This window comes from Tamandua tetradactyla, chromosome 1 (assembly GCF_023851605.1).
Source record: "Tamandua tetradactyla isolate mTamTet1 chromosome 1, mTamTet1.pri, whole genome shotgun sequence".
Classification (NCBI taxonomy): domain Eukaryota; kingdom Metazoa; phylum Chordata; class Mammalia; order Pilosa; family Myrmecophagidae; genus Tamandua; species Tamandua tetradactyla.
In genome coordinates, this window is record NC_135327.1 from 202,595,028 (window position 1) to 202,619,641 (window position 24,614).

The 24,614-nt window shown below is 34.0% G+C and overlaps 1 protein-coding gene across 13 annotated transcripts in view; it reads right to left on the reverse strand.

The window, feature by feature from the left end:
- The window catches only part of LMBR1 (limb development membrane protein 1), a 293,576-nt gene that overhangs the window by 124,550 nt on the left and 144,412 nt on the right, over window positions 1-24,614 (reverse strand). For 9 of the 13 annotated variants that reach the window (XM_077151251.1, XM_077151241.1, XM_077151276.1 and 6 more), the window contains 3 exons: window positions 5,597-5,723; window positions 4,346-4,414; window positions 3,305-3,369 (listed from right to left, as the gene is read on the reverse strand). In XM_077151251.1, coding sequence (XP_077007366.1) covers window positions 3,305-3,369; window positions 4,346-4,414; window positions 5,597-5,723 — 261 coding nt within the window. Of the gene's footprint in view, window positions 1-3,304; window positions 3,370-4,345; window positions 4,415-5,596; window positions 5,724-9,237; window positions 9,751-21,330; window positions 21,572-23,677; window positions 23,752-24,614 lie in introns of those variants that run through there. The other 4 variants (XM_077151329.1, XM_077151321.1, XM_077151303.1 and 1 more) reach the window with 4 other exon arrangements.

Consider the following 24,614-nt stretch of genomic DNA (forward strand, 5'->3'; position numbering starts at 1 on the left):
ATGGGATATTATCGGTGCTATCTTCAAAACTGATAAAACCTAAATTGTCTAATTTTACCTTTGTTAACACAGCTGTCCTTCTGTGAGAAAATTCTAAATATCTTTCTAGCTCTGGGGAAAATATTAAAGAGGCCCAGAGCTGATGTCAATTTTTTATTATCAATCAAACCCAAACTACTTATTCCCAGCAGAAAAAATAAATTTTGAGATGTTGGTAGACAGAAAAAAAGACAGAAACCTTATATGTATATCCTTTCAACAACCTGATAAGGTATTTGTTTCAGAACACAGATTCTCCAATCATGCAATTTCTATCAGTTATCAAATTTATATATTTTTTAGGAAATTGAAAGGAATTTAATAATTCCCAGTCTTTTGACAAATATTTATGGTCTCCTAATCACTTGGTGAACTAATCACTTGGTATATATGAGATCTGTACCCCTGTGAAGTATTAACATCTGGAAGGGAAAATAAGTAACTAAAAAAGAAAATTTTAAAATTTATAATAAACAATAAAATATATAATAAACAAATATATAAATAACTGCAAAGAATGATCACTCTAGAAGGAAAGCAAATAGGATACAGTTACTGATGGGAAGAAAGAGGAAAGGGAAAACTTAAATAGGCTACCCAGTTAAGTCTTCTCTAAGGAGATAACATTAAAACTGAAAAGAGCCAGCCACGTGTTAGAATGTATAAAGGTCCTGAGGTGGGAAAGAGCTTGGTACATTGAAAGGACAAACTGAATGCAGTTAATCAGGGGAAGAGAAATCCAAGACAGAGGTGGAGAAGTAGACATATATCTTCGTGAGCCATCGAAGCTTCTCATCACTTTTAACCATCTGGGCTCAAAATTGACACTTTAACTTTTCTTAAGGTCTAACACTTGTAAAATGATTTTATCTTACTATGCAAACTGTTCAATTATTACTTACACAATAGGTATGTCTAATGTGTGAATAAGTGATAATATGAATGGTTTAGAGATATTTGTCAATGTATGTTACGTACTCATGCTGCACCAGGCATTGTGCTAAGTACCTCACCTCCCTTGATTTCTACAACAGTGCTATGGAGAATAGACTGTTATCATCCGCATTTTATGTGCCAAGAAACAAAGACTTGGCAAAGAGATGTTATTTGCCTTCAAAGCCTATGAAGCTATGGGCTAATGAAGACTGAAATATGAATAAGACATAGTTCTCAGGCTTACAAAGGCTTATATTCTGATGCAACATGAAAGATAATATGAATTTAAAAAAAATTATAGGACTAAAATAAATGTCACAACTGAGGCCTAAATAAAATGTTACAAAAGTTCAGAGGCAGAAAGATTAATTTCAGAAAAAAAATAACTTGGCAAGTCTTTTAGACGTCAGTAGCATTTGACCTGACTCTTAAAATAGATAGCTTAAATTACAGAAAGTAGTAAAGGGATTTCAATCAGAGGAAAGGATGAGCAAAACACAAAGGTAGAAAGTACAAAGTATACTTGGCCTAGACTCTGAAATCAAATTCTCTGGGTTTGATTCTAGCTCCATTACCCACTAGACCTGTGCTCTTGTATAAAAGTTACTTAACATCCCTGAACTTCAGTTTATTTATCCATAAAATAAGAATAACCACCATTATGGACTTGTCACTGGGATTAAATGATATTATGCATATAAAATATAGTAATTATAGTAAACTGAGAGCATACACCCAGTAACTCAATAATCATTCTTATTGGGTGTTAGGAACAAGAAATGAAAAGAAGCAAAGATAGCTAAGGTTTTGAAGCTATTGTTAATAGCAGACAAGTTTGAAAGAAAAATAGTTCAGGGAGGGGCGATAAGTAAGTGATTCGGTGTTATGTGTGTTGAGTTTTCAATTCCATGGGAGATTCAATTTTGGTAGTTACAATGTACTATAATCTGTTTCCCTGTCTGTCTTTCACTAGAACTGAAGTTTAGAAATGATGTCAGAAGAAAAGACCAGAACATAAATGGACAGAATTTTTAATATTTGTCTACATTTGGGGATAGGAAATAGCTATAGAGAGAGACAAAAATAAAAACAAAAACAAAAAAACAGGATTAGAAAGAAACTAAATGAATGCAGCATCTTAAAACCTTAAGAGGGAAGTGAATTTCAACATTTGACAGCATGTGTGTTGTATTTGTGCACATGCACACTTATAGATCAAGTATAAAATTCAAATTTACAAAAGAGATGAAGAGATGATTTTTCATCTATGAAAAAATAATTTTCAAAATTAAGCAAGCATTTACTAAAAGAATATCTACTATGACATTTCCTAGTTTTTACCATTGATGGATCACTTTGATGGGGAAGATCAGCATAGAATCATAACAATTTAATAAGTATTACTAGTAAGATACAAATAAAGGGGAACATAATAAATACCAAGGAAGGAGCTAATTATTTTTGCTTGAAGAAATGAGGGAAATCTCAAAGAAATGTAGTGAATGCAGGTAATATGTGAGCTGGGCATAAGGGATTTTTGAGTGGCTAGAGTAGGTTTGAGGCATTCCAGGGAGAAAGACCTTAAATATGCCCGAGTATGTTAAAGCATGTAGCTTCTTCTGAACATAGCAAGTCAGCTGGTGGTCTAGAATTAGAGTCAATGGAGGGGACAGTTAGAAGTAAATTAAATGTGGTTGTGAAAGGTTTTGCAACGTATTAATATTTAGACTTAAGTTTGCAGACAAAGGGGGAGCCATGAAAATACTTAAGTGACAAATTCCCTAGGTGTAGCTAATAATTGTTTTCAGATTATTAGATATTTAGCAAAACAGCTAGAAGTCAAAGAAACTTAACGTCAAATCATTAGAATTACTACCAACTGAACTGAACATCGTTTTATAATGAAGCTATAATATTTCTGAACATAAAGGGAAGGGAAAATTCAATTAATCAAGATCTGTTATACAAGCAAACTTTCAGAAACATAACCACTTTGTAAATCAAAGCATGTGTGAAATAATTTTTGAAACATAATAGAATTAACCTTTTGATACAAGACACAGACACTAAAATATCTGTAAATATTTACAAATTTATCTCAAAATTTGCTAAAGGAATTTTTACCTAAATACCTATAGTTAGTAAAAACAAATTTAGTTTCCAAAGATGAAAAAGATTAAAATAAAAACAATAGGAACAAAACAATTTGGATCATAAACACACAAACACATTCTTGTTAGGCTACTAAATGCTAGTTCATAATTAAATAGATATTCCAATCCAACTACATTTATTTAATTTAAAAAATGATTTATAATGAAATACTTACTGTTGGCTTCACTAACAACTGGCCCATTACTGTAAACATTCGGGAAAGACCAACTGGTGTACACACTGCAGAATGAAGATTATCAATAGAGAAAACTATATTTCAGGGTTAGGATAAATAAACTTACTGTTCCATAAAGAATAAAGCAAACTAAAAAAAAATATCATTCTAAGAAAACTCTTGTCTTAAAGTTAGAGTCACTCAGTGTTTGTTACAGAGCTCTTCAACCTCACCAGTAAAGAAGTAAAACGGACAGTATTAGGAAATGGACACTACTATGTTTAGTGAAAGATATATAAAGATGAAGGAAGGTTTAAAATATTTAAGATTCTAGCGGTGCAATAATAATTATTTTAGCTTAAAAGACATTTTTTAAAAAACACAGGGAGGGCAACAGTGACTGAGTGGCAGAAATCTTGCCTGCCATGCCAGAGACGCAGGTTCGATTCCCAGAGCCTGCCCATGTAAAAAAACAAATAAACCAAAAAAAAAAAAAAAAAAAAATCACAAAGAACAGATTAAACTTCAACAGTAACAGAACTGAGAACCAGAAAAGAGTATTTAACAGTGACCACAATTTTAAGTCCTTTTAACTACATTTATCTACTTATAATATATCCCTGAGATATATTATAATGCCTCAAATAAAACAAAACAAATTTTGACGTAAAAAAACAAAAAAGCATACAGAATTCCACAAATACCATTGAAAAGCAGAATCTAGGATTATGATAGGTGGGTATGGGCATGGGTGGATGTGAGTATGTGTATGTGTGTCTCTTCTACAACCTCGTGAAAGAGATCAAAATAATGATCAAAAGTATCATTACTTTAAGGTGTCAGTTATTTAAAATTTATTCTGACCAATTAAAAAAGTGAGGGCAAAAAACAAACAAACAAACCAAACCAAAACAAAAGTAAGAGCCAACTTCAAAAATTCTTCAAGCTATTAAAGAATCTCATCAGGAAACTTTCCCATAATTTTCTAGGATACAGGACAACTTTATTTTCCTATCAATATTAAGTCAGAAAAATACTTACAGAGAAGTAGCAAACATCCCATCAATGAGATACAGGAATATAAATAAGGTAAATAAAACTCCCAAAGATCTAAAAAAAGAAAAAACATATTTTAACAAATCCAAAACCCTTTAAGATGTAGACTAACTATATTTTACTGTATAGTAAACATTAAAATTGATGATGTGAGTCTACTAAACCATATGATTTATTTCAATTCACTGATTTATTTCTAAATTGTAATTAAGATAGATCTAAGAGGGCGGGCCACGGTGGCTCAGCAGGCAAGAATGCTTGCCTGCCATGCCAGAGGACCCGGATTCGATTTCCGGTGTCTGCCTATGTTAAAAAGAAAAAAAAAAAAAAAAGATAGCTCTAAGATTGAGAAAGCCTTCTTGACCAAAAGGGGAAAGAAGGAAACGAGACAAAGTTTCAGTGGCTGAGAGATTGTAAACAATGTCGAGAGGTTATCCTGTGAAGGTTATTCTTATGCATTATATAAATATCCCTTTTTAGTCTATGGTGCACTGAAGTGGATAGAGGAAAGTACCTGAAACTGCTGAGCTGTGTACCAGTAGCCTTGATTCTTGAAGACAACTTTTGCAATGTGACTGAGTGATTGTGAAAACCTTGTGTCTGATGCTCCTTTTATTCAGGGTATGAACATGAATAAGAAATATGGATAAAGAATAAATAAATAATAGTGGGGATAAGGGGTGAAATAAATCGGGTAGATGGAAATACTAGTAGTCAATGAGTGGGAGGGGTAAGTGATATGGTATGTATGAGTTTTTTCTTTTTCTTTTTATTTCTTTTTCTGGAGTGATGCAAATGTTCTAAAAAATTATCATGGTGATGAATACACTACTATGTGATGAGACTGTGAGCCAGTGATTGTATACCATGTATAGAATGTATGCGTGTGGAGATGTGTCAATAAAAATATTTTTTAAAATTAGATCTAAAACAGAAGAGAAAATTACCCTTCACAAAACTTATTTGGAGGGAGGAAAAAAAGCTTCCAGGGAATTTTAAGAATAGAAACATTAACAAACAAAACAAAATCTGTAAAGCTGCTTGCAGATTTTACATCTATAGGAAACACATGAATATTCATTTCTTTCCTTAAACATGTCTAAACATTCCTTAATTCTCTAAATTAATTTCAAGGGTTAACTATACAAAGAATTATTAAAATGTTTTAAATGTGTAATTATATCACAAATTATAGTCCCCATTATAGAAACTAGTTTAAACAGATATATCTCATACCATATAAAGATTCCATACTTGCAGCGTCATTGTCAATGAGTGCAGAAGCTACCCATACTATTCCAAGAATAAGCAATGCAAGAAGAATAAGCATGACCAGGGTTTCTAAAATTCGGGCTCGGATTCCCTAGAAAAATACAGTAAAAGGTGTAATTTTAATACTATAATTTGATGAACAATTATATTTGCCTATACAAAAGCAGAAAAATATACTTTGCAAAGGGAGGAAATTTATATTTAAAAACAGAAAGAAAGCACTGTGTTCATATTAATAACGTTTACAACAACTATTAAGCTTGGAATAAAATACAAAAAACTATCATCATAAAAATTTTGCAGAACCATTTTAAACGATTGACATTACTAATACTTTCCACCAAGAAAGTAGACTAACCAATTTTTATCTGTGATCCTAATCAAGAGAATATAAGGCTAATTAAAGCATATAGCCAAACAGTTTAGTGAACATTAAATTTGGTAAAAGCCCAATGCACCATTTTACTTGAGAACACAATTTCCCATTGTAATGAATTCTATACAGATCTTCAAAGCCTACAGAGCCCTCAAGTGTGCAGCTGAAGAATTACTCTTTTTAAACCCAACATTATAAACCTATCTGGCTAATATATGAATTATATCATTTTTCTTTATTAATTTTCAGTAATCCAATGAGGCGGGAATATAATAAAGAATTATTATGTACAATTTTGTTTAAAATGTAAAACAAATTCTGACCTCAGGGCCAAACTGGAGGCCAGGCTTTTATACTTGAAAACTGTTAGACAAGGCAAAAATGAAACTTACTTATACTCCTGAAAATCACCAAATAATTGAGTCTGTGCCTAAATTTCAAGATTCATACTGATATTTTATACTGTAATGCACTAATCTCCACCTAGCACAACAAACAATAAAATTATAAGTGTATACATGCCTCCTAATAAACCATGTAATCTTTCTGCATTGAAAATAGTTTAAAGATAGGGATCATAAAGATCTAAATCATACTCTTATTCCAATTTTGCCACTAAATATTAACAAAAATAAAGTGTTTTTTTAATTTCTGCATTAATGTATAGGTTGTACTTAAATCATAACATCTCAGTTCCTCAAATTCAACAGAGAGAAAAGAGAATGTCCCAAAGTCACAGATAAGTATTCTTACACCTACGTGTTGACTCAGAGTAGAAGTGGCCTTTCCTTACTTCAACATTAATACAGTCTTACCACGGGCTGTCCTTGGCAGGTTTTTAAACCTTGACAGGTTTTAAGTGTTCATAGCAAGGAAGGCCAGTGAACCAGAATGAATTAGGCTTATATTTTATTTAATACATTATATGTAACAATAGCAAGTATTTAAGTGAGATGAAATATAAATAGTCACAAAATACAACAAAACAGTCTACTACTTTGCTGAACAACTTTCTGAACCTCCACTTTACAACTTTCAACTATTCAGGAGACCAAAACATGACCACACATTTTAATGGTGATTCCTTCCTTTCTCCGTACCACCTTCTCTCCCCCCTCTCTTAGTTTTTCTCTTCTAAACAATAATTTTTTTTATAAATTAAATATTTTTTGTAAAACCTAGAAATAAAACAGGTAACAAGAGTTGGTACTCTGGCATACACATGTCAAATCTTTCCAGCTTTTTCTTTCCTTGCCTCTGACTGGAGCCCCAATCCTCTTTGCCTCTGAGCAGCCCATAAAGAATATATGAGCTAAATAGTAGGGCTCCCAAAACACATAATACAAGCATTTCAAGTGTTACAATATATAAGCTAAATTATCACAGTACAGCAATATTATAAGTGTTACAATATGTGAGCTAAACAATATGGCTCCTTGGAATGAGTCAAAACTCACTGTCTGAATAAATGGTGTTAGGAATTAGGTATTAACTTTCTGTGAATCAAAGACACTATAAATTTAGTTCAGCTATGAGCAGCCACAAAGCCACTTGAAATGGATGCGTTGCTTAATGGTTTGGGCCATTCACTTTCCAACACAGCCTAATCCCTCCCTCCTCCTTACTCTGACCTCAGATGCTTTAAAAAATTGATTGGGGTAGAGTAAAGGTTTCTCTCCCCAGAGGGAAATGGAAGCCATAAACACCCATCTGAGTATGCTGGGAATCTCTGAAAAACTCAAACTTTTATGAGTGTGGGTACAGGAGCCCAAGTCACCATTCTACAAGGTGCTTCACAAAAGATTATAAAGTTACTACATATAAGAACTGTTACTGAAGAAGAGAATATTTTTTAAATAGAGACAAATATGAATAACTGCATATATGCTTACAGACAAAAATGCAATGTCAAAAATACTTTTGAAAGAGAAACCATTTAATGATATTAATTCTATATTATCTTATAAAGATCTAGACAAATTAGATGAGAAGAGAAAGAGTAAAGAAAAATCATTTAAAATAGTCAGTTAAAATGATAATATTTCCCTTTCTATTCTGACAAAAGAGAAATCAAAGCTAAATAATGTGATTCTAAAACATAAGACTATAGGGTGCACAGATGGTTCAATGGGAGACCCTGCCTTCCACGTGGGAGACCCGGGTTTGATTCACGGACCATGCACCCAAAAAAAAAGAAAAACAGATTACTAGTAGGATAAAATTAATATTACCTTCTAAAATACTGAAGGAAAGAAAAAAAATAGTTAATATAGTTAAAAATAGAAAATACACATAGCAACATATTAACAAATATAGCAAAATATATTAAGATACAGAGAGAAAAGATACAGCCACATATATTCACTATAACATTAACTATAGAACAGGTAAAAAAAAAATTCAACTGTCAAAGAAATATTTAAAATAAAGGGATACTAAAATATAAAAGTAGGGCGGGCCACAATGGCTCAGCAGGCAGACTTCTCACCTGCCATGCCAGAGACCCGGGTTCAATTCCCGGTACCTGTCCATGCAAAAAATAAAAATAAATGTAAACAAGAATGATAAAAGGTAATTAAATAAATACAAGAAAAAATACAACAAGAGTCTCTGTAAAAATACAGGGAAAGAATGTAAAGCAAAGCATTAAATGGCACAACACAGGATATTTTATACTGATAAAATTTACCATCCACTATAAAATATATCCAGTATATTCTATTTTTTATTAGGTTAAATGGTAACTACACAGGGCTTCACTGCTATTATTCTTTATGCTATATAAATATGTAGAAAACTTTTATTCTTTATAACTTGTATATGTTTATGTCAATTTTATATTATGAAAACATTCTTTTAAAAATTAAAAATTCAGGGTGGTGCAACGGTGGCTCAGCGGCAGAATTCTACCCTGACACGCCGGAGACCCGGGTTCGATTCCCAGTGCCTGCCCATGCAAAAAAAAAAAAAAAAATTAAAAGCTCAAAATGAACTTATAAGAATCATGAACTTTTTTATAGACTTCTCAGTGAACCCATCAGCTTCTGACTTAGACAAACTGGCAGTGAACCAAGCCCAAGTATTTAAGAGAAATGCTGTGAATTAAGAGACCTACTGAGCCAGAGGATTTGCTTCAACAGTACAGTGGGTAGAAAAGCTCCCCCCAGAGTATCTGCCAGTTTTTCAAGAGGTGCCCCTAGGGCCAGGCCAACTGAACTCTTGAACATACCATTTCCCTTTGGTTAGTGAGGTCTGTTGTTCCCTCTCCATGTTATTTATTGGTCATGGAATTTGGGTTGCCCTACCCCAAAATGGGGGTGTCAGGAGTAACACAAGGTCTGGTGCATCACAGACCAGAACATCACAATGCCTCTGAAGTTAGTACCAGGTTAACAGCTGCTTTTTTTGCAAATGGGGTAAACTTGGTGACTGTGTCAGGCAGGTGGCGCTACTGTACTAGGAAACAGCCTCTGAGTACTGTGGTAGCCTTTAAATTTAACTAAAGCTGAGATTGTTCTTTCTCCTCATGGGATTCTTTATAGTTTCTTTGAGTTAGAAGGAGGGGATAATATATGTAGTAAAGCACTACAGTAAAAATACGTAAAACATAGTGGAAGCCACAACAATAACATACTTATCAACCCAAAAGGTCCTACTCACAAAGTCCTTTAACTTTCCTTTCCCGCTGTGAATCTTGTCCAAAACCTATCAATTGAATTCAAGTGCTTTTTCTCACTATAGGGAACATGGAAAAAGGAATTAAACATGTGCCCAATTTAGGGTCTGCAACCACAGTTGCCAGGAATTACTCTATATCCTCACTGGGAGTGTAAGGAGAACAGGTAGAATACTACCATACTCTCTCTGCCCTATAGTACTGAGTACCTTCAGCTACTTTAGAGCCCAAAGCCTCATCCTCTTGCCAACCAAATCATGTTGCAGTAGGGACCAAGTACAAATGCTAAGGGCTAGGTGCTATTAGACAAGACTCTGCATTCACTTTTGCTTTTAAAAGAGGGATCACCTATTTGGGCTTCACCAAATGAACTTATAATGCTTTTGTTCTATTCAGAGTTCTATATTGTATAGCAAGGTTCTCAATGTCAACACCACTTATATCAGCTTTATAAACTCCTTGATCAGCAGCCACAGCCAACATGCCTTTTGGTGGGGAGAGTGATAGCCAGGCTTGCTGTCCCACTGTCATACTAACATCCCTTCCTCCTCCAACAAAAGGGGAGTGACCAACTACCAAAACATCATTCAACTTCAACAGTGGGAAATCCTTCCGCCCCTTTCTCTTCTTTTCCCTCCCCAACTCCCATCATTTACTACTAGTTCTGAGGAGTCTTTTCATATCCCAAACCTGGCCTACAGAGCCCTTGTTTTTCCTCTTCCAGAAAGCCATGTCTTTCTCAACACCCCATATCTCATTGCCAGAACTGTGAGTTCTAGAGCTTCATTTTGTCCTCCTTACAAGCTAAATGAGTTGGCCTGTTACTGTTGCAGGATGCTGACAGAAGACATAGAACTCCTGGTCAGAAACAAAAGACTTGAGTATCCTGGCACAACAAGCAGCATGAGCATCAGCATGTCAGTTTCTCCTTGCTTCCTGGTTCCATGGGGTGATGCCATGGGCCCAAATGGATGTTGCCCATGCAGTAGATTTGCGTCACAGCTGAAGAATAGTGAGCTTGAAGAATCCGCTACTTTTATAGCACATAATAAGCAAGCCTGCTCTTTGTTCCGGAGGAAGCCATTACTTCATCGCTCAAGGTTGCACACTACAAATACAACCCTAATAAAATGGTCCAGATAAAAATGTAGGCAGGACCTTATATTCTTGCCATACCCAGCAAGAACATGCAGGAATGCTCAGGGCCCACCCATGGTAGATTGTCTCTCCAAACACATCCATCAGTTTGAGACTGATCAAGAAGGAAAAAAATTATTTAACAAGGATATACAGGATCTGAAAAATAATTAATAAGGCTTATTCAATTTTTAATTTAATAAATTTTTAAATTTAATAAAGCAATCCCCTGGAAGCTCTAAACCTTTGTTTCAATTACTTGAAAAAATTTACAAAAATTAGACATTACACTATAAAAAAATACATCAAATTCTAAAATGTAAACTTCCTTATCTGATCATACCACATTAACAATAGAACAAAATTAAGATATCTGAACACACTATATTAACAACAAAGTTTAAATTAAAACACGTAAATGCAATTATAGAATAGAAAATGACAAAACGAAAAAAATTCTTTATCAAAACTTATAGGCTGCTGCAAAATCTGTACTCCAATACTCAATGAATTTTATCATTAAATAACATTAAAGAAGAAAGGATAAAAATAAATAAAGCATGTAACTCAAGAATTTGAAAAATGAACAACAAAATAAACCTGAACAAGGCACAATAAAGGAGGAAATTAGGGGAAAAAATGCTCAATTAGTGAACAGGAAAAGAAAAATAAATCCAAGAGGTGGTTCTTTGAATAGATAAAAATTTAGATAAATGCCTGGCTAGAACAATCAAGAAAATAAGAGCAAAAGCACATTAGGAATAAGAACAAGTATAATCAAGGCATGGCATATATTTTTTAAACAAAGAGAATACCAAGCACAACTCTCTGCCAATAAATGTGAAAAACAGAATGAAACGGGTAGGGTACATTTCTAGGAATTTTTTTTTTTTTTATAATGGACTCAATCAGAAGTTAGAAAATGAAAAAGAATATTCTTTGAAGAAATCTAAAACTTGACAGGGAACTTCCTTCGATAAGAGCTATAGGCACAGATACAGATGGTTTTGCAGGTGAGAACTTTAAACCTTCAAATAACAGAATTCCCATGCTATTGTAATTTTATTTCAAGAATTTAAAAGCTGTGAAAAGCTTCACAATTTTACCAAATCTTAACAAAGAGAGCGCACAGGCATGCACATACATACATACATATACAAACTAAACAGCCTAAGCATCCAACCCAGAAGAGGCAGATTAAACAAATTACAATACTTCCATAGAATAAAACATGGGATATGTTCATAATACACTCTTAAACGTGCACAGTACAACCCCAGTTTTTTTTAACAGCACATTTAGAAAAACATATGTTTAACCAATATTAACAGTCTTATCTCTAGATGCTATAGTTATGGGGTATTATTTTTCCTTAAACTTTATGCTCTTCTGTATTTTCTAAAATCTCTGTAGTAAATGTTTATTACTTAAGCAAACTTAAGAAAAATTAATGTTGTTTATCAATTTTTTCTTGAAAGAACTGACTTACAAAAGACTGGTACACAAAGGAATAGCTTTTTTATCAAATATCCAAGTTCACTTAAAGAGACAGAGGGTATAGTAAACTAGTTAATAGCCCCAATTCAAGCAACAGACTGTCTGGGTTCAAATCCTGACTCTATAGTTTTACTAGCTGTATAACCTCAAGCAAATTACTAAACCTTGCTGTGCCTCAGTTTCCTCCTTTGTAAAATGACAATATTAACAACACTCCTACCTCGTAAGGCTGTTATAAGGATCAAATGAATTAATATATGTAACCTGCTTAGCACTATTCTTGGCATTTAATAAGAACAATATAAGGGTTAGCTATGCTTCAAATAATTGCTTATGTCTTTGAAATCTCCAAGGTTTAGGAATTTATATATCATTTGCCATTTCTGAATAAAATTACAGTGCCCTCTATTGTCAGTTTATATCACCCTTTCCTCATCTTTGTCACCTACTACCTACAAACCTGTAAGAAACAATCCCATCTTTCTTGATGATATGAGCACTTGGTTCACATATGTACTTCTCATCAAACACCTAGCTTCACAGTAACATACTAACTCATAACTTGAGTTCCAATGAGCTTAACCTCTATTCTCCTATGCCCACTCACATACATACTAACCACATTTCATCATCTCAGTCCATCTCTAACATCTCCAACTTTGAAAATGCTCTCTGTCTACAATTTCCTATCTTTGTCCTATTCTTCTAGTCCTCTAACTGAGCTCTATGTCCTCATTATTACAATCTCTACTCCCTTGATCCCTTCCAGTTCTTCAAATCAGTCTTTTGTTTTCACAAGCCTAAACCCTGTGTGAACTACTGAATTTTAATGACAATCCAGTATTAAAAACATTAAAGCATTCCTTGCCCCTTTGACCTTCCACCAAACCTTCATAAACAATTCCCACTTGTCAGGTCTCAGAAAATAAACTTGACATACAAAATGAATTCTGTGGCATGAAGGCCCCTTCAGTTTCTCTCCCTCAGCAGCTTCTCTGACAGGACCTGATGTGCCAGCAAGATAGTGAGCACAAATGTGCCAATGCTCCACCTGCCAGAGGCCAGACCAGATAAACATGAGCATGAAGTCATGATCTGCACCAGCCTGATATCTCCCAGTGATGCCTGCAGCCACTTGTCACCCCCACCCCTCTTGGTGTGTTTTTTCCTTTAAAACCACAAGCTGTCAAAAAGAGAGAGCCATTTTTGCTTTCCTTTTGCTAGCAGGTTTCGCTGGCTCCCACCTGCCTGCTCTCCCTTTGCTCTCAATCTGTTTCTCTCTCTCTCAGTATAACTATTAAGCTTTAACTTGCTGTCTCATGTAGAATCCTTTAACCACCCCGTGCCTTAACACCACTGGGCATTAAAGAAATTCACAAAACCACGAGAAATTTTTGCTACTATGTTCAAAACTGGGCCTTCAATGTTACTTGATCCTTATACATCATGATATCTGGCTGACTTTTTTTTTATTCCGGCAATGATTTTTTAAATGTTTTCTATTCTCTTCAACTATAATCTCCTCCCCTTCTTTCTTACTCACTTATTCACTTCTACTTTAGCAAGAAACTCAGTTTTTCCGTCCTCATTATTTTTTCTTTCATTCCTAGATCTCTTTTCTTCCATGACTCAATCTTAGCTGTTCATCTTTTCACATGTTTTATCAGTGCTCATCAAACTTAAAATACCCATTGGAATTGCCAAGGGACTTGCTAATTCCCAAGTACCATCCTCAAAGTGGCAACTCTACTGAAATTGATGGTGGTTCACCAGATATATTGCACTAATCTCTCCCTATGTTATCTTGCCTCCTCCATTGGCTTAAAATGTTACCTAACAACCAATAGACTCTGAAGTTTATAACTTTAATTCAAATCTCACCACTGAGGCCAAGATCCATTTACCCCAGCTGCCATCACTCCTTAGATGTCTCACAAGTACCTTAAACTTTGTTCTTACATTGAACTCACCATTTTATCCCCTAAATCTGCTCCTGCTTCAGTGTTGCATGTCTCAGTAAATGGCACCACTACCTCCTTTGTTGTTTATGCCAGACACCTTGGAAACTTCCTTGCCACATCCCTTTACTGCTGCTCCCCCACCCTGTAAACACACATATCCTGAGACCTGATACAGTCAAAAACCAAAATCTTTTGATTCTGCTATGTAATTACAACTCAAATTCATCCACTTCTATTTCTACTGTCACCACACCCATCCTTCTTGGACTATTCCCTAGAATTCTAACTAATAGTCCTATATCCATTCTTGTCCCTCTCTGATCTATTTCTTACATTTGCATGAGAGGATCTTTTCGGAACACAAATCTGATCATGTCACTCTTAGCTTTGGCTCACTAACTTCGCACAGGTCTGCAACCAAGAAACAGATGTATTAATGCAAGGCTACTTGGACCTAACAAAAAAGTTTAATCTCAGCACCACTCTTTAACCAACTAAGGTGCTACACAAATATAGCCTTAAATTTGGGCCATGTCCTCTCTTCTGCATCTTGGAATAGTGCACAAAATAACTGGAGATGAGAGAAAAACAAATTATTTATTATTTAATAGATTAGCGCTGTCTAATAGAACTTTCTGTGATGATGGAAATGTTCTAGTCTGCACTGCCCAATATGGTAGCCACTAGCCACATGTTTCATGAACACCTAAAATGTGGCTAGTGCAACTGAAGAACTGAATTTTTTATTTTACTGAATTTTAATTAATTTAAATTTATATAGCCACATGTGGGTAGTGGCTATTATATTGGACAGCACAAAATTAGAACATAATATTAATAGCCCACTGCTAACAAAATCTGGTTCCAGTACTCTCTATACTTCCTGGTCATTTTTCTAAATGTTACCTTTATATAAAATTCTTTGAAAAGCACTGCAGTTAAAGTAACCTCCTCATTTAACACATTATAGTTTTAATTAAGTAATTCCAGTAGCATTATGTCAACAAAGACGAAATCTACAACTAAATTCAAAAAGTAGGCCCCTCCTGTTTACACTATAGTTCTCTTATTAATAAATAGATAAGATTTATAATGACAAATACTTACAAACTAAGTCTCAAATACGAATATCTCATATGTTAAAAAAAAGTTTATGTGAAAAGTTTTGAAAAAGAAGAAGTTATATAATCTCATGAGGATCTTTTCTCTATTATACAACTAATATTAGAAGAAATGTCTGAAATATATACTCATTTTATTAAGCAGTTAAACAGTGACAAATACTCAAAATATACCCCTGTAGTCAAATCATATAAACTGTTCAGAATTATTAATTTCAAAGTGGCTAATATTTCATTGAAACATGGCAAATGATTCACAAAAAGAAACCTGCTTGTATTCACCTAAGAATCCAACACTTTCAGAAAAGGCTACCCTCCATACAATCCATCAAAATTATTTAACATGATCATTCCTGTTCTATGAAATACTAAAGATAACTGATACAATAATTAAGAAATAGCTATCATTCTGACAATTTACTAACAGGCTGACAGTTATGTTTCTTTTTGTTAATTTTATTTCCGTTTTGTGATTAAATGAAACAAAATTAGCACAACCTGAAGTCAAACCAACAGAAAAAGATAACAAATCTATTCATTAAATGCAATGTGGCAGATTTTCTGCCTTCAAAAACTTTGGAATAGAGAGAAGAGAAATGACAGGACTAAATAGCCAAAGACTGGATCTGTTAATCAAGTATCAACTGATTCAATCAAATACCAAAACTATATAACCTATTATTACTACTTTTCTTGAGCTCATAAAAATATTACAAAGACTAAAAGCTACAAACTTTGAGGCATGCAATGTGTGGCATTTTTAAACTTTTGCATGTGATTCTGTCTAAAAGTAATGAAAAGAATTGTGAGAGCATTTATCAATACCATTAATCACTAGCAGGACAGCATATAAACAAAAAATAAGCCTACTACTCATCTCTCCATTAAGAGTTAGAAGTAGGAGATAGAAAGCCCCAAGGGGAAGCTTATCAACTCATTCTTGCATATACTGAGCTAAAAGATGTACCAGATGTCAGAATAACTTACTGAAATACCCTTCAAACAAAAGTCAAAGTGGCAGAACATTGACAAAGAGGAAGATTTTCACTGTTCATCTTAAATAGTGAAAAAAAAAACTCCAGAACGTAAGATCATAGAATTTCCACTTATTATTGTTATACTTCTTTCACATAATTTTGAATGCTTAGAGTATGTCACATATTGCTAGGACTTCATGAACTTCGTAATATTTTTATCCCCAGTCAGAATACTTACTCTAACCCCTCTTCACTAAAAATCCATAAATCTAAATTACTTTAATGAAATGCCTTTCTTGTTATTAAAGTCATAGAGTAGTAAGTACTCAGCATATTAGTTTAAAAATACCATCGAAACAAAGTAGTTTTTTCTGCCAGTGAAATATTACATATTTTTAAGAAAAGTAAGCTAGATAATTGATTATCTAGTTTCATATAGGTATTAATTCTGAAAATACAACTACCCTTCCATTACAACAGTTTAAATTAAATAGGTTAGTAAAGACTGAACACATGTAACACAAAGATTTCTTTTTAGATTTAATAAATACTGCATGAAAAAAGTCTAAAACACTAAAATAGTTTTGACATAATTGCTTGAAACTTTTATGTTGGTCAATTACACAGTTAACGGTTCTGAACCAGACAGCGAATGAAGTGAAAATTACAATGTACCTACAAAAACTCTAACAATAAACTGATATGTTTCTATAGTGATGAACATTTAAACAAGATTTTGCCTGGACATCTTGACCCCTTGTAAGGTATGTAAACACTACTTTATATACTATGTCTCCACCCATTAGGAAAGCCTGGGAAAATTTTCTGCATTCACTGAACATTTAAAATAAATATCAAGCTATTGTTTTCATTTAACAAAAAGGGTCTCTTAGTAACATTACGATAAGGTTTGCTCAGCATGACATTGAGACTGCACCAAACATAAATGCATTCATCTGGAGAAGATCGATAGACGCACTAATAAAGAACAGAAAATAAAAGCAGGTATTAATTATTTTAAGCCATGAAAAAACTACAAACAAGCATCTCTAGAGCCTGTCAAACATCCCCCACCCTCTTTGCTCCCAAAGTAATCATTGAGTATATGGACAAAAGGAGCTTTGGTCCCAAGTCAAATAAAATAGGTTTGTAAAAAACTCTGTTAAGCTCTATAGTGAAATGTTTTAAAAATTAATATTTTATGAAGTCCATTTTATATTTATTCATTCATTCATTTAATATAATCTATACAAGATGGAAAATTAAAACTGTAAGATGTTCAAGCTATTGAAATTTGAGAAAAAGAGCATCTCAGGACAAGTTAAACTAAAAACACTAATATTGCTAGTTCACTGAACTAAGATGCTCATTATAGTAAAGTTTCAGGCAGAAATTTCCCATGATATTAGACAAACCAAAGTTCTCTAGTTTGCAAGTAAATAAATTAATATGGCAAGTTTCCAGCATGTAAATGAAAGTGAGTTATAAAAATGACTACTGGGACTTTCTGTCAAAAGTTTTTAAAAATCCCAAATTTGGAAAAAGTTATTCCTCAATTCACATCAAAATAATGTAATGGTTAGCCAATAAGGATCCTTCCTCAATTTCTGTTTTAATAACTATTTAGTTTTAAACTTCATGGAAAAGAAGGGATGGGTACTAATATTTCAGAGCTCTTTTTAGATGTTTTTTAATTGTTAAAAGAATTTTCTAGAAGGTAAATCTGAATAAACCAGACCAGTAAATTTTATTATAAATGAGGAAGCTCAAACTCAAAGGTAAATAATTTTCCTATAGTTACACTGCTAATACATGCCAGAATTCACTTTAAATTCAGGTCTGTCAACCTACAGAGCCCATGTGCTTTCTACTACATCACACCAAACTACAGAAATAAAAAGTAAAATGACAATTAGAGAAGTGGAGGAAGAATATTTACAACATAACTCAATACTAACCTTTAATTTTAGTAAAGAACCTAAAGGTACATAAAACTCTTACAAAAACAGTAATTTTCAATTCCACAAAAGCAAGCTCATACTGAGGTCAAATGTTCAATACTTTAAGAAACTTGTTATACAATAGAACATCTTGGCCAACAGCCAACTATTCATATCATAAAACACCCAGGCACAAACTCCAATAAAGGCACAACAAAAAAAAAGATCATTAGGGTTATTATTTATTAAACTACTATAGCAAAACATAAAAGATATTTAGAATATAACATAAAGCAATGCCATTTGGCAATTAAATAGTATCACATCACTTAAACAGCCAGAGTATATTTATACAAAAAAGCACTAGAAATTTCAAAACATTAACAGTGAACAAAACAGGAAAACATGCACATGAAAAGTTTAAAGCCATCTACCCTCACTCCAGACCAATCCCCTCCATTAACCTGGCAGTGTATATCTGTGGTGATTTGAAACTGTTATGTACCCCAGAAAAGGCCATGTTCTTTTAACCCATTTCTGTGGGTGCAGACGTGTTGTAGGTAGAACCTCTTGGTTAAGTTATTTCTATTGAGATGTGAACCAACCCCTTCAGGATGGGTCTTAATCCTTTTACTAAAGTCCTTTAAGAGAGATGAAATTTAAAAGAAGCTCACAGAGAAAAGCCCCAGAGAAGCTAGGACAGAATCCACAGAAGCTCAGAGAGGAAGCCACAGGAACCCAAAGCCGAAAGCAATGTAACCTTGCAGCAAAGGACCAGCAGAGGCCGGCCATGTGCCTTCCCATGTGACAGAGATGTTCCAGATGCCAGAAGCCTGTCTTCAGAGTCCAAGTATTATCTTGTTCATGCTATTCAAATGGACATTTTCATGGCCAAAGAACCATTAAATTGTAAGCTAATAAATGCCAATTGTCCATTTCTGGGAGCTTTATCAAACTGAAACAACATCTCTCCCTGATTATTTCATTCCCTCCAGCTCTCGAGAACTAATACCTACTTTGGGTTAGTGTGTGTGTGCACATACATATACAAATATATTTTTCCAATGAAAATTTAAATTGGCACTTTGGTAAAATTTTACATATCAGTCAGTCTCTGGGTAGTGTGAGCTCATTGCCAATAAATAAATCAGCATTTTTTTCTATTTTTAAATAATAAAAGTATATTGTTCAGCTTTGTATGTCTATAAAGTATGCATGGATATACTACCCAACTTAAAAGAAGCCTACCATTACTACTGCAGCATCAGTGTGGCCCTGCCACCCACATCAACCTTCATCATCACCCTAAAGGAAACCACCATTGTTTATCATTTATTTCTCTTTACAGACATATGTAAATAATGTCGCTGCGTTTCCTCTTATCTTTCACCTTTCTTTCAAAACATAGTTTATATATATACTTGATATAATATAGTCTATTTTTTGCGGAGATGCATGGGCTGGGAACTGAACCCAGATCTCCCACATGGCAGGCAAGCATTCCACCACTGAACCACCCATGCACCCTTAATATAGTCTTAGCACATACGTTCTTAATGTTAACATATATTCTCAATATTCTTTATATATATTCTTCTGCAATTTGTTTTTTTCTATTATTTGAGATTAGTTCATGTTAATGGGTTCTGATCCAATAACTTTTGATTACATATGCAGTATTAAATATTATATGAATGTATCATAATGTATTAACTCATGTTCCTGCTAATGGACATTTGAGTTGTTCCTAGGTTCTTTTATAGACACAATATACATGTATACAAATTTTCATAGCTATACATAATATGCTGTGAATTCTTTTGCATCTCTGATTATATATATACAAGGGTTTCTCTTTAGAAATGTGAATAAGAAAAATGTACCCTTGAATTTCCTATAAAATGCCAATTTGTTTTAAAATGTGATTGAACCAACTTAAAACTTTTTGTTTTGCAATAATAAATTCACTGGAAGTTGTAAAATTTTTACAGAGAGGTCCTATTTAACTTTTACCCAGTTTCCCCCAGTGGTAATATCTTACATAACTATAATACAATATCGAAAGATTAAAATGACATTGGTACAGTCCAAAGACCTTATTCAGATTTTCCCAGTTTTACATATATCATTTGTGTGTAATTTTATCAAATATGAAGACTGGTGTGACCACTATAAATAGATACAGAACTGTTCCATAATCACAAAGATCCCTCATGCTACCTCTTTATAGTCACACTCACTCCCCTAGTCTCTCCCGCACACCCATCCCTATCCCTGGCAACCACTAAACTTCCTCCATCTCTGTAACAATTTTGTCATTTTGAAAATGTTATATAAATGGAATCATACAGCATGTAACATTGTAGGATTTTTAAATCACTCAGCATAAGTCCCTTGAGACCCATGGAAGTTGTTGTATGCATCAACATTTCATTCATTTTATTGCTGAGTATTATTCATACATGTATGTATGGTATTTATGTACCACATCCAATTTTGGGCCATTAAAAATAAAGCTGCTATGAACATTCATGTACACATCACTGTGTGGACATAAGTTTTCATTTATCTGGGATATATGATCAGGAGTCCAAAGTATTTTCCAGAATGTTGTACCATTTTACATCCCTACTAGCAATGCATGAGTGTGACAATCTGTCTGCATCCTTACCATCATTTAGTATTATTACATTTTTTATTTTGCCTGTTTTAACAGCATATATTAAATTTCATCACAGTTTTAATATGCATTTCCTTAATGACTACTGATGTTGAACACCTCTTCATGTATTTATTTTTCATACATACATCTTCTTTGTTGAAGTGTCTGTTCATGTCTTTTGTCAATTTTCTAATTGGATTGCTTAGTACTTACTATTGAGTTTTAAGAGTTCTATCTTGTTCTAGTTTGCTAGCTGCTGGAATGCAACATACCAGAGATGGACTGGCTTTCAATAAAAGGGGATTTATTTAGTTAACATATAGTTCTTCAGAGGAAAGGCAGCTAACTTACTCTCTTACATGGGCAGGCACAGGACAATCTCTGCTGGCCTTCTCTCCAGGTCTCTGGTTTCCAGCATCTTCCCCCAGGGTGATTCCTTTCTGCATTTCCAAAGGTCTGGGCTGAGCTGAGCTTCGAGTGCTGAGATGAGGTATGCTGAGCTGCTTGGGTGTGCTACGTTGAGCTCTCTCATTTAAGCACCAGCCAATTAAATCAAACAGCATTCATTGTAGCAGGCATGCCTTCTAGCCGACTGCAGATAGAATCAGCAACAGATGAGATGCACATGCCGTTGGCGTGTGTCCACAGCAACAGAACTAGGCACCTTCACCCGGCCAAACTGACACCTGAATCTAACTACCATATCTGTATAGTCTAGAAATGAGTCTGTGGTCCTATCTGTCATTTGCAAATATTTTCTTCAAACTCCAAGTCTATAGCTGTCCTTTCATCTCCTCACAGGATCTTTTACAGAGAAAAAAAATTAATTTTGATGAAGTACAGTTTATTTTTTTTAATGGATTGTGTTTTGGGCATCATGAGAAGGCACTCTTCATCTATCTTGAACACCAAAGATTTTCTCCTATGTGTTCATCAAAAACTTTAATAGCTCTACCTTCTACATTTAAGTCAGTGATCCATTTTAAATTAACTTTTATATAAGCTGTGCTGTTTAGTCAAGATTCTTTTTTTTTTTTACCATGCATGTTCAATTATTGCAGCACGCTTTGTTTAAAAGTCTATCCTATCTTTATGGAATAGTTTTTATACTTTTGTTAAAAAATTAGTTGCCCATACTTGTATGGGTCTATTTCTGGATTCTCTATTCTGTTCACTGGTCTTTACGTCTATCTCTCTGCCAATGTTATGTTGTATTGATTACTCTAGCTATTCAGTGAGTCTTAAAATCGGCCATTTTACTGTGCTTTTTCAGATTTTTTTGTTATTGTAGTTCCTTCGTCTTTCCATGTAAATTTTAGAATAAACTTGTCTCTCTATCTCCAAAAACTCTTGCTGAGATTTTGATAGGACTTGCATTAAACCTATAGAACATTTGGGGGAAAACTGTTGTGTTTACTATGTTGCATCTTCCAATTCATAAACATGGTACCTCTCTCCATTTACCTAAATCTTCATTGATTTCTTTCATTTGCATTTTGCAGTTTTCAGCATGTAATGTGTTTTGTTAAGATTTATACATAGTATTTCCATCTTTTTAGCTATTATAAGGTGTATTATAACCTTGATTTTGGTTTCCAAATGGTCACTGATAGTATATAGAAAAACAATTTACATTGAATGTTGATCTTATGTTCTCAGAAATCACTGAACTCAGTTATTAGCTCTAGGGTTGTTTTTCTGAGGGGTGCAGAGTTCTTGGGATTGTCTATGTAGAATGTCATGTCATCCATAAATAGACAATTTTATTTCTTCCTTTCCACTCTGTATCTTTTTATTTCCTTTTCTCTCTTACAATCTATTAAGAGTTTTAAACAGTCTGGTCACTAACATTTCTGTCAATTACATATAATGGTGCTACAAATATATTTCCCAAGTTTGCATTTGGGGAATGATGCAAGTAAGAATCTAATGGCTTTTTAACTGGTAATTGTTTTAGTTTTTAAAAGCTGCTGGAATGAAATATACCAGAAATGGAGTGGCTTTTATACAGGGTAATTTATTAAATTTCAAGTTTACAGTTCTAAAGCCATAAAAATGTCCAAACTAAGGCATTCAGGTTAAGATACCTTGATTCAAGAAAGGTCAATGGGCCCAGAACCTCTGTCAGCTGGAAAGGCACACAGCAAAGTCTGCTAGCTTTCTGTCCTCATTTCATAAGGCTTCCTTGGAGGCATTTTCCTTCTACATTTCCAAAAGTCTCTCTGGCTGTGTGGGCTCTGTTGGTTCTGGTGGCTCTGTAACTTTTTTCAAAATGGCTCCCTCTTAAAGGACTCCAGTAAGCAATCCCACCTTGAATGGGTGGAGACACCTCTCCATGAAAACCAACTAATCCAAAGTTACCACCCATAATTGGGTGAGTCACATCTCCACGGAAACAGTAAAAGAGATCCCACACAGCAATACTGAATGAGGATTAAAGGACATGGATTTTCTGGGGTACCTAAAAGTCTCAAACTGGCAAAGTAATATTCCAGCATCATTTATGGAACACTTCATCCTTTTACCACAGATCTTTAATTTTATATTTCATATATCAAGGTTCCATTTATTTATAAAATAGTCTCTTACTCTGTCACATGGCTCAATTTTTCCATCTCTGTGTCAATACCAAGATACTTTATCTACTGAAACTCACTTATTAATAAGTCTTATATTTTGATAAAGTAAATTCTATTACCTTGATCTTTGAAATTATTTTGGTTACTCTTGGCATTCTGTTCCTTCATAAAAATTTTACTATCTTCTTGTCACATTCCACAAAAACACCTCTGTGAATTTTTATCAGAGTTGCATTAATTCTAAAAATCCGTTTGCAAACTGAAATCATCATATAAAAAATTCATGAGCACAGAATATCCATTTATTTAAATCTTTTTAACACCTTTTGATAAAGTTTTACATTGCTTTTATACAGGTTTACATAAAATTTGTTAATTTATTTCAACACTCAAAAGGATATCACAAGAATGAGGCAATTATGATTCCTTGAAATCTCCCTCTCTGGATCGAACTTAATCATATTTCGCTTTTTCATTGAAGGGATAGCCCTTTGAGGATACAGGCTGTATGCAAGGTTTTCCATTCCCTGTACACCCAGTGTCATTGAAACCAACATTCCAAGAGGTTACCTGGCATTCATAAAAAACCCATAAGGCAGCCAATCTCTGAATTAGTATAATGGACTCATTTTTTTTTTTCTTTTTGGTTCCTAGGGTTGTTCTTACTTATGGTGAGTGCACTCATGCATTTAAAGGGAGATTTTAAATATTTTATCTAATGCTTTAGATATGTTTTTGGTAGAAAGCGTATCTGGTCCCCAATCTTGCCAGAAATTGAAGTCCTATTGATAACTTCAGAGCTGAAGTGTCTACTTTTTATTTTTCATTTTTTCGGCATAGGCAAGCTCCAGGAATCGAACCCAGGTCTCTGGCACAGCAGGCAAGAACTCTGACACTGAGCCAACATTGCACCACCCTGAAGTGTCTACTTCTGTTTGTTTGTTTTTGGCTTGGGCAGGAACTGGGAATCAAACTCGGGTCTCCGGCATGGCAGACGAGAACTTTGCCATTGTGCCACCATCGCCTGTCCCTGAAGCGTTCAGGGGCAGGCGAACA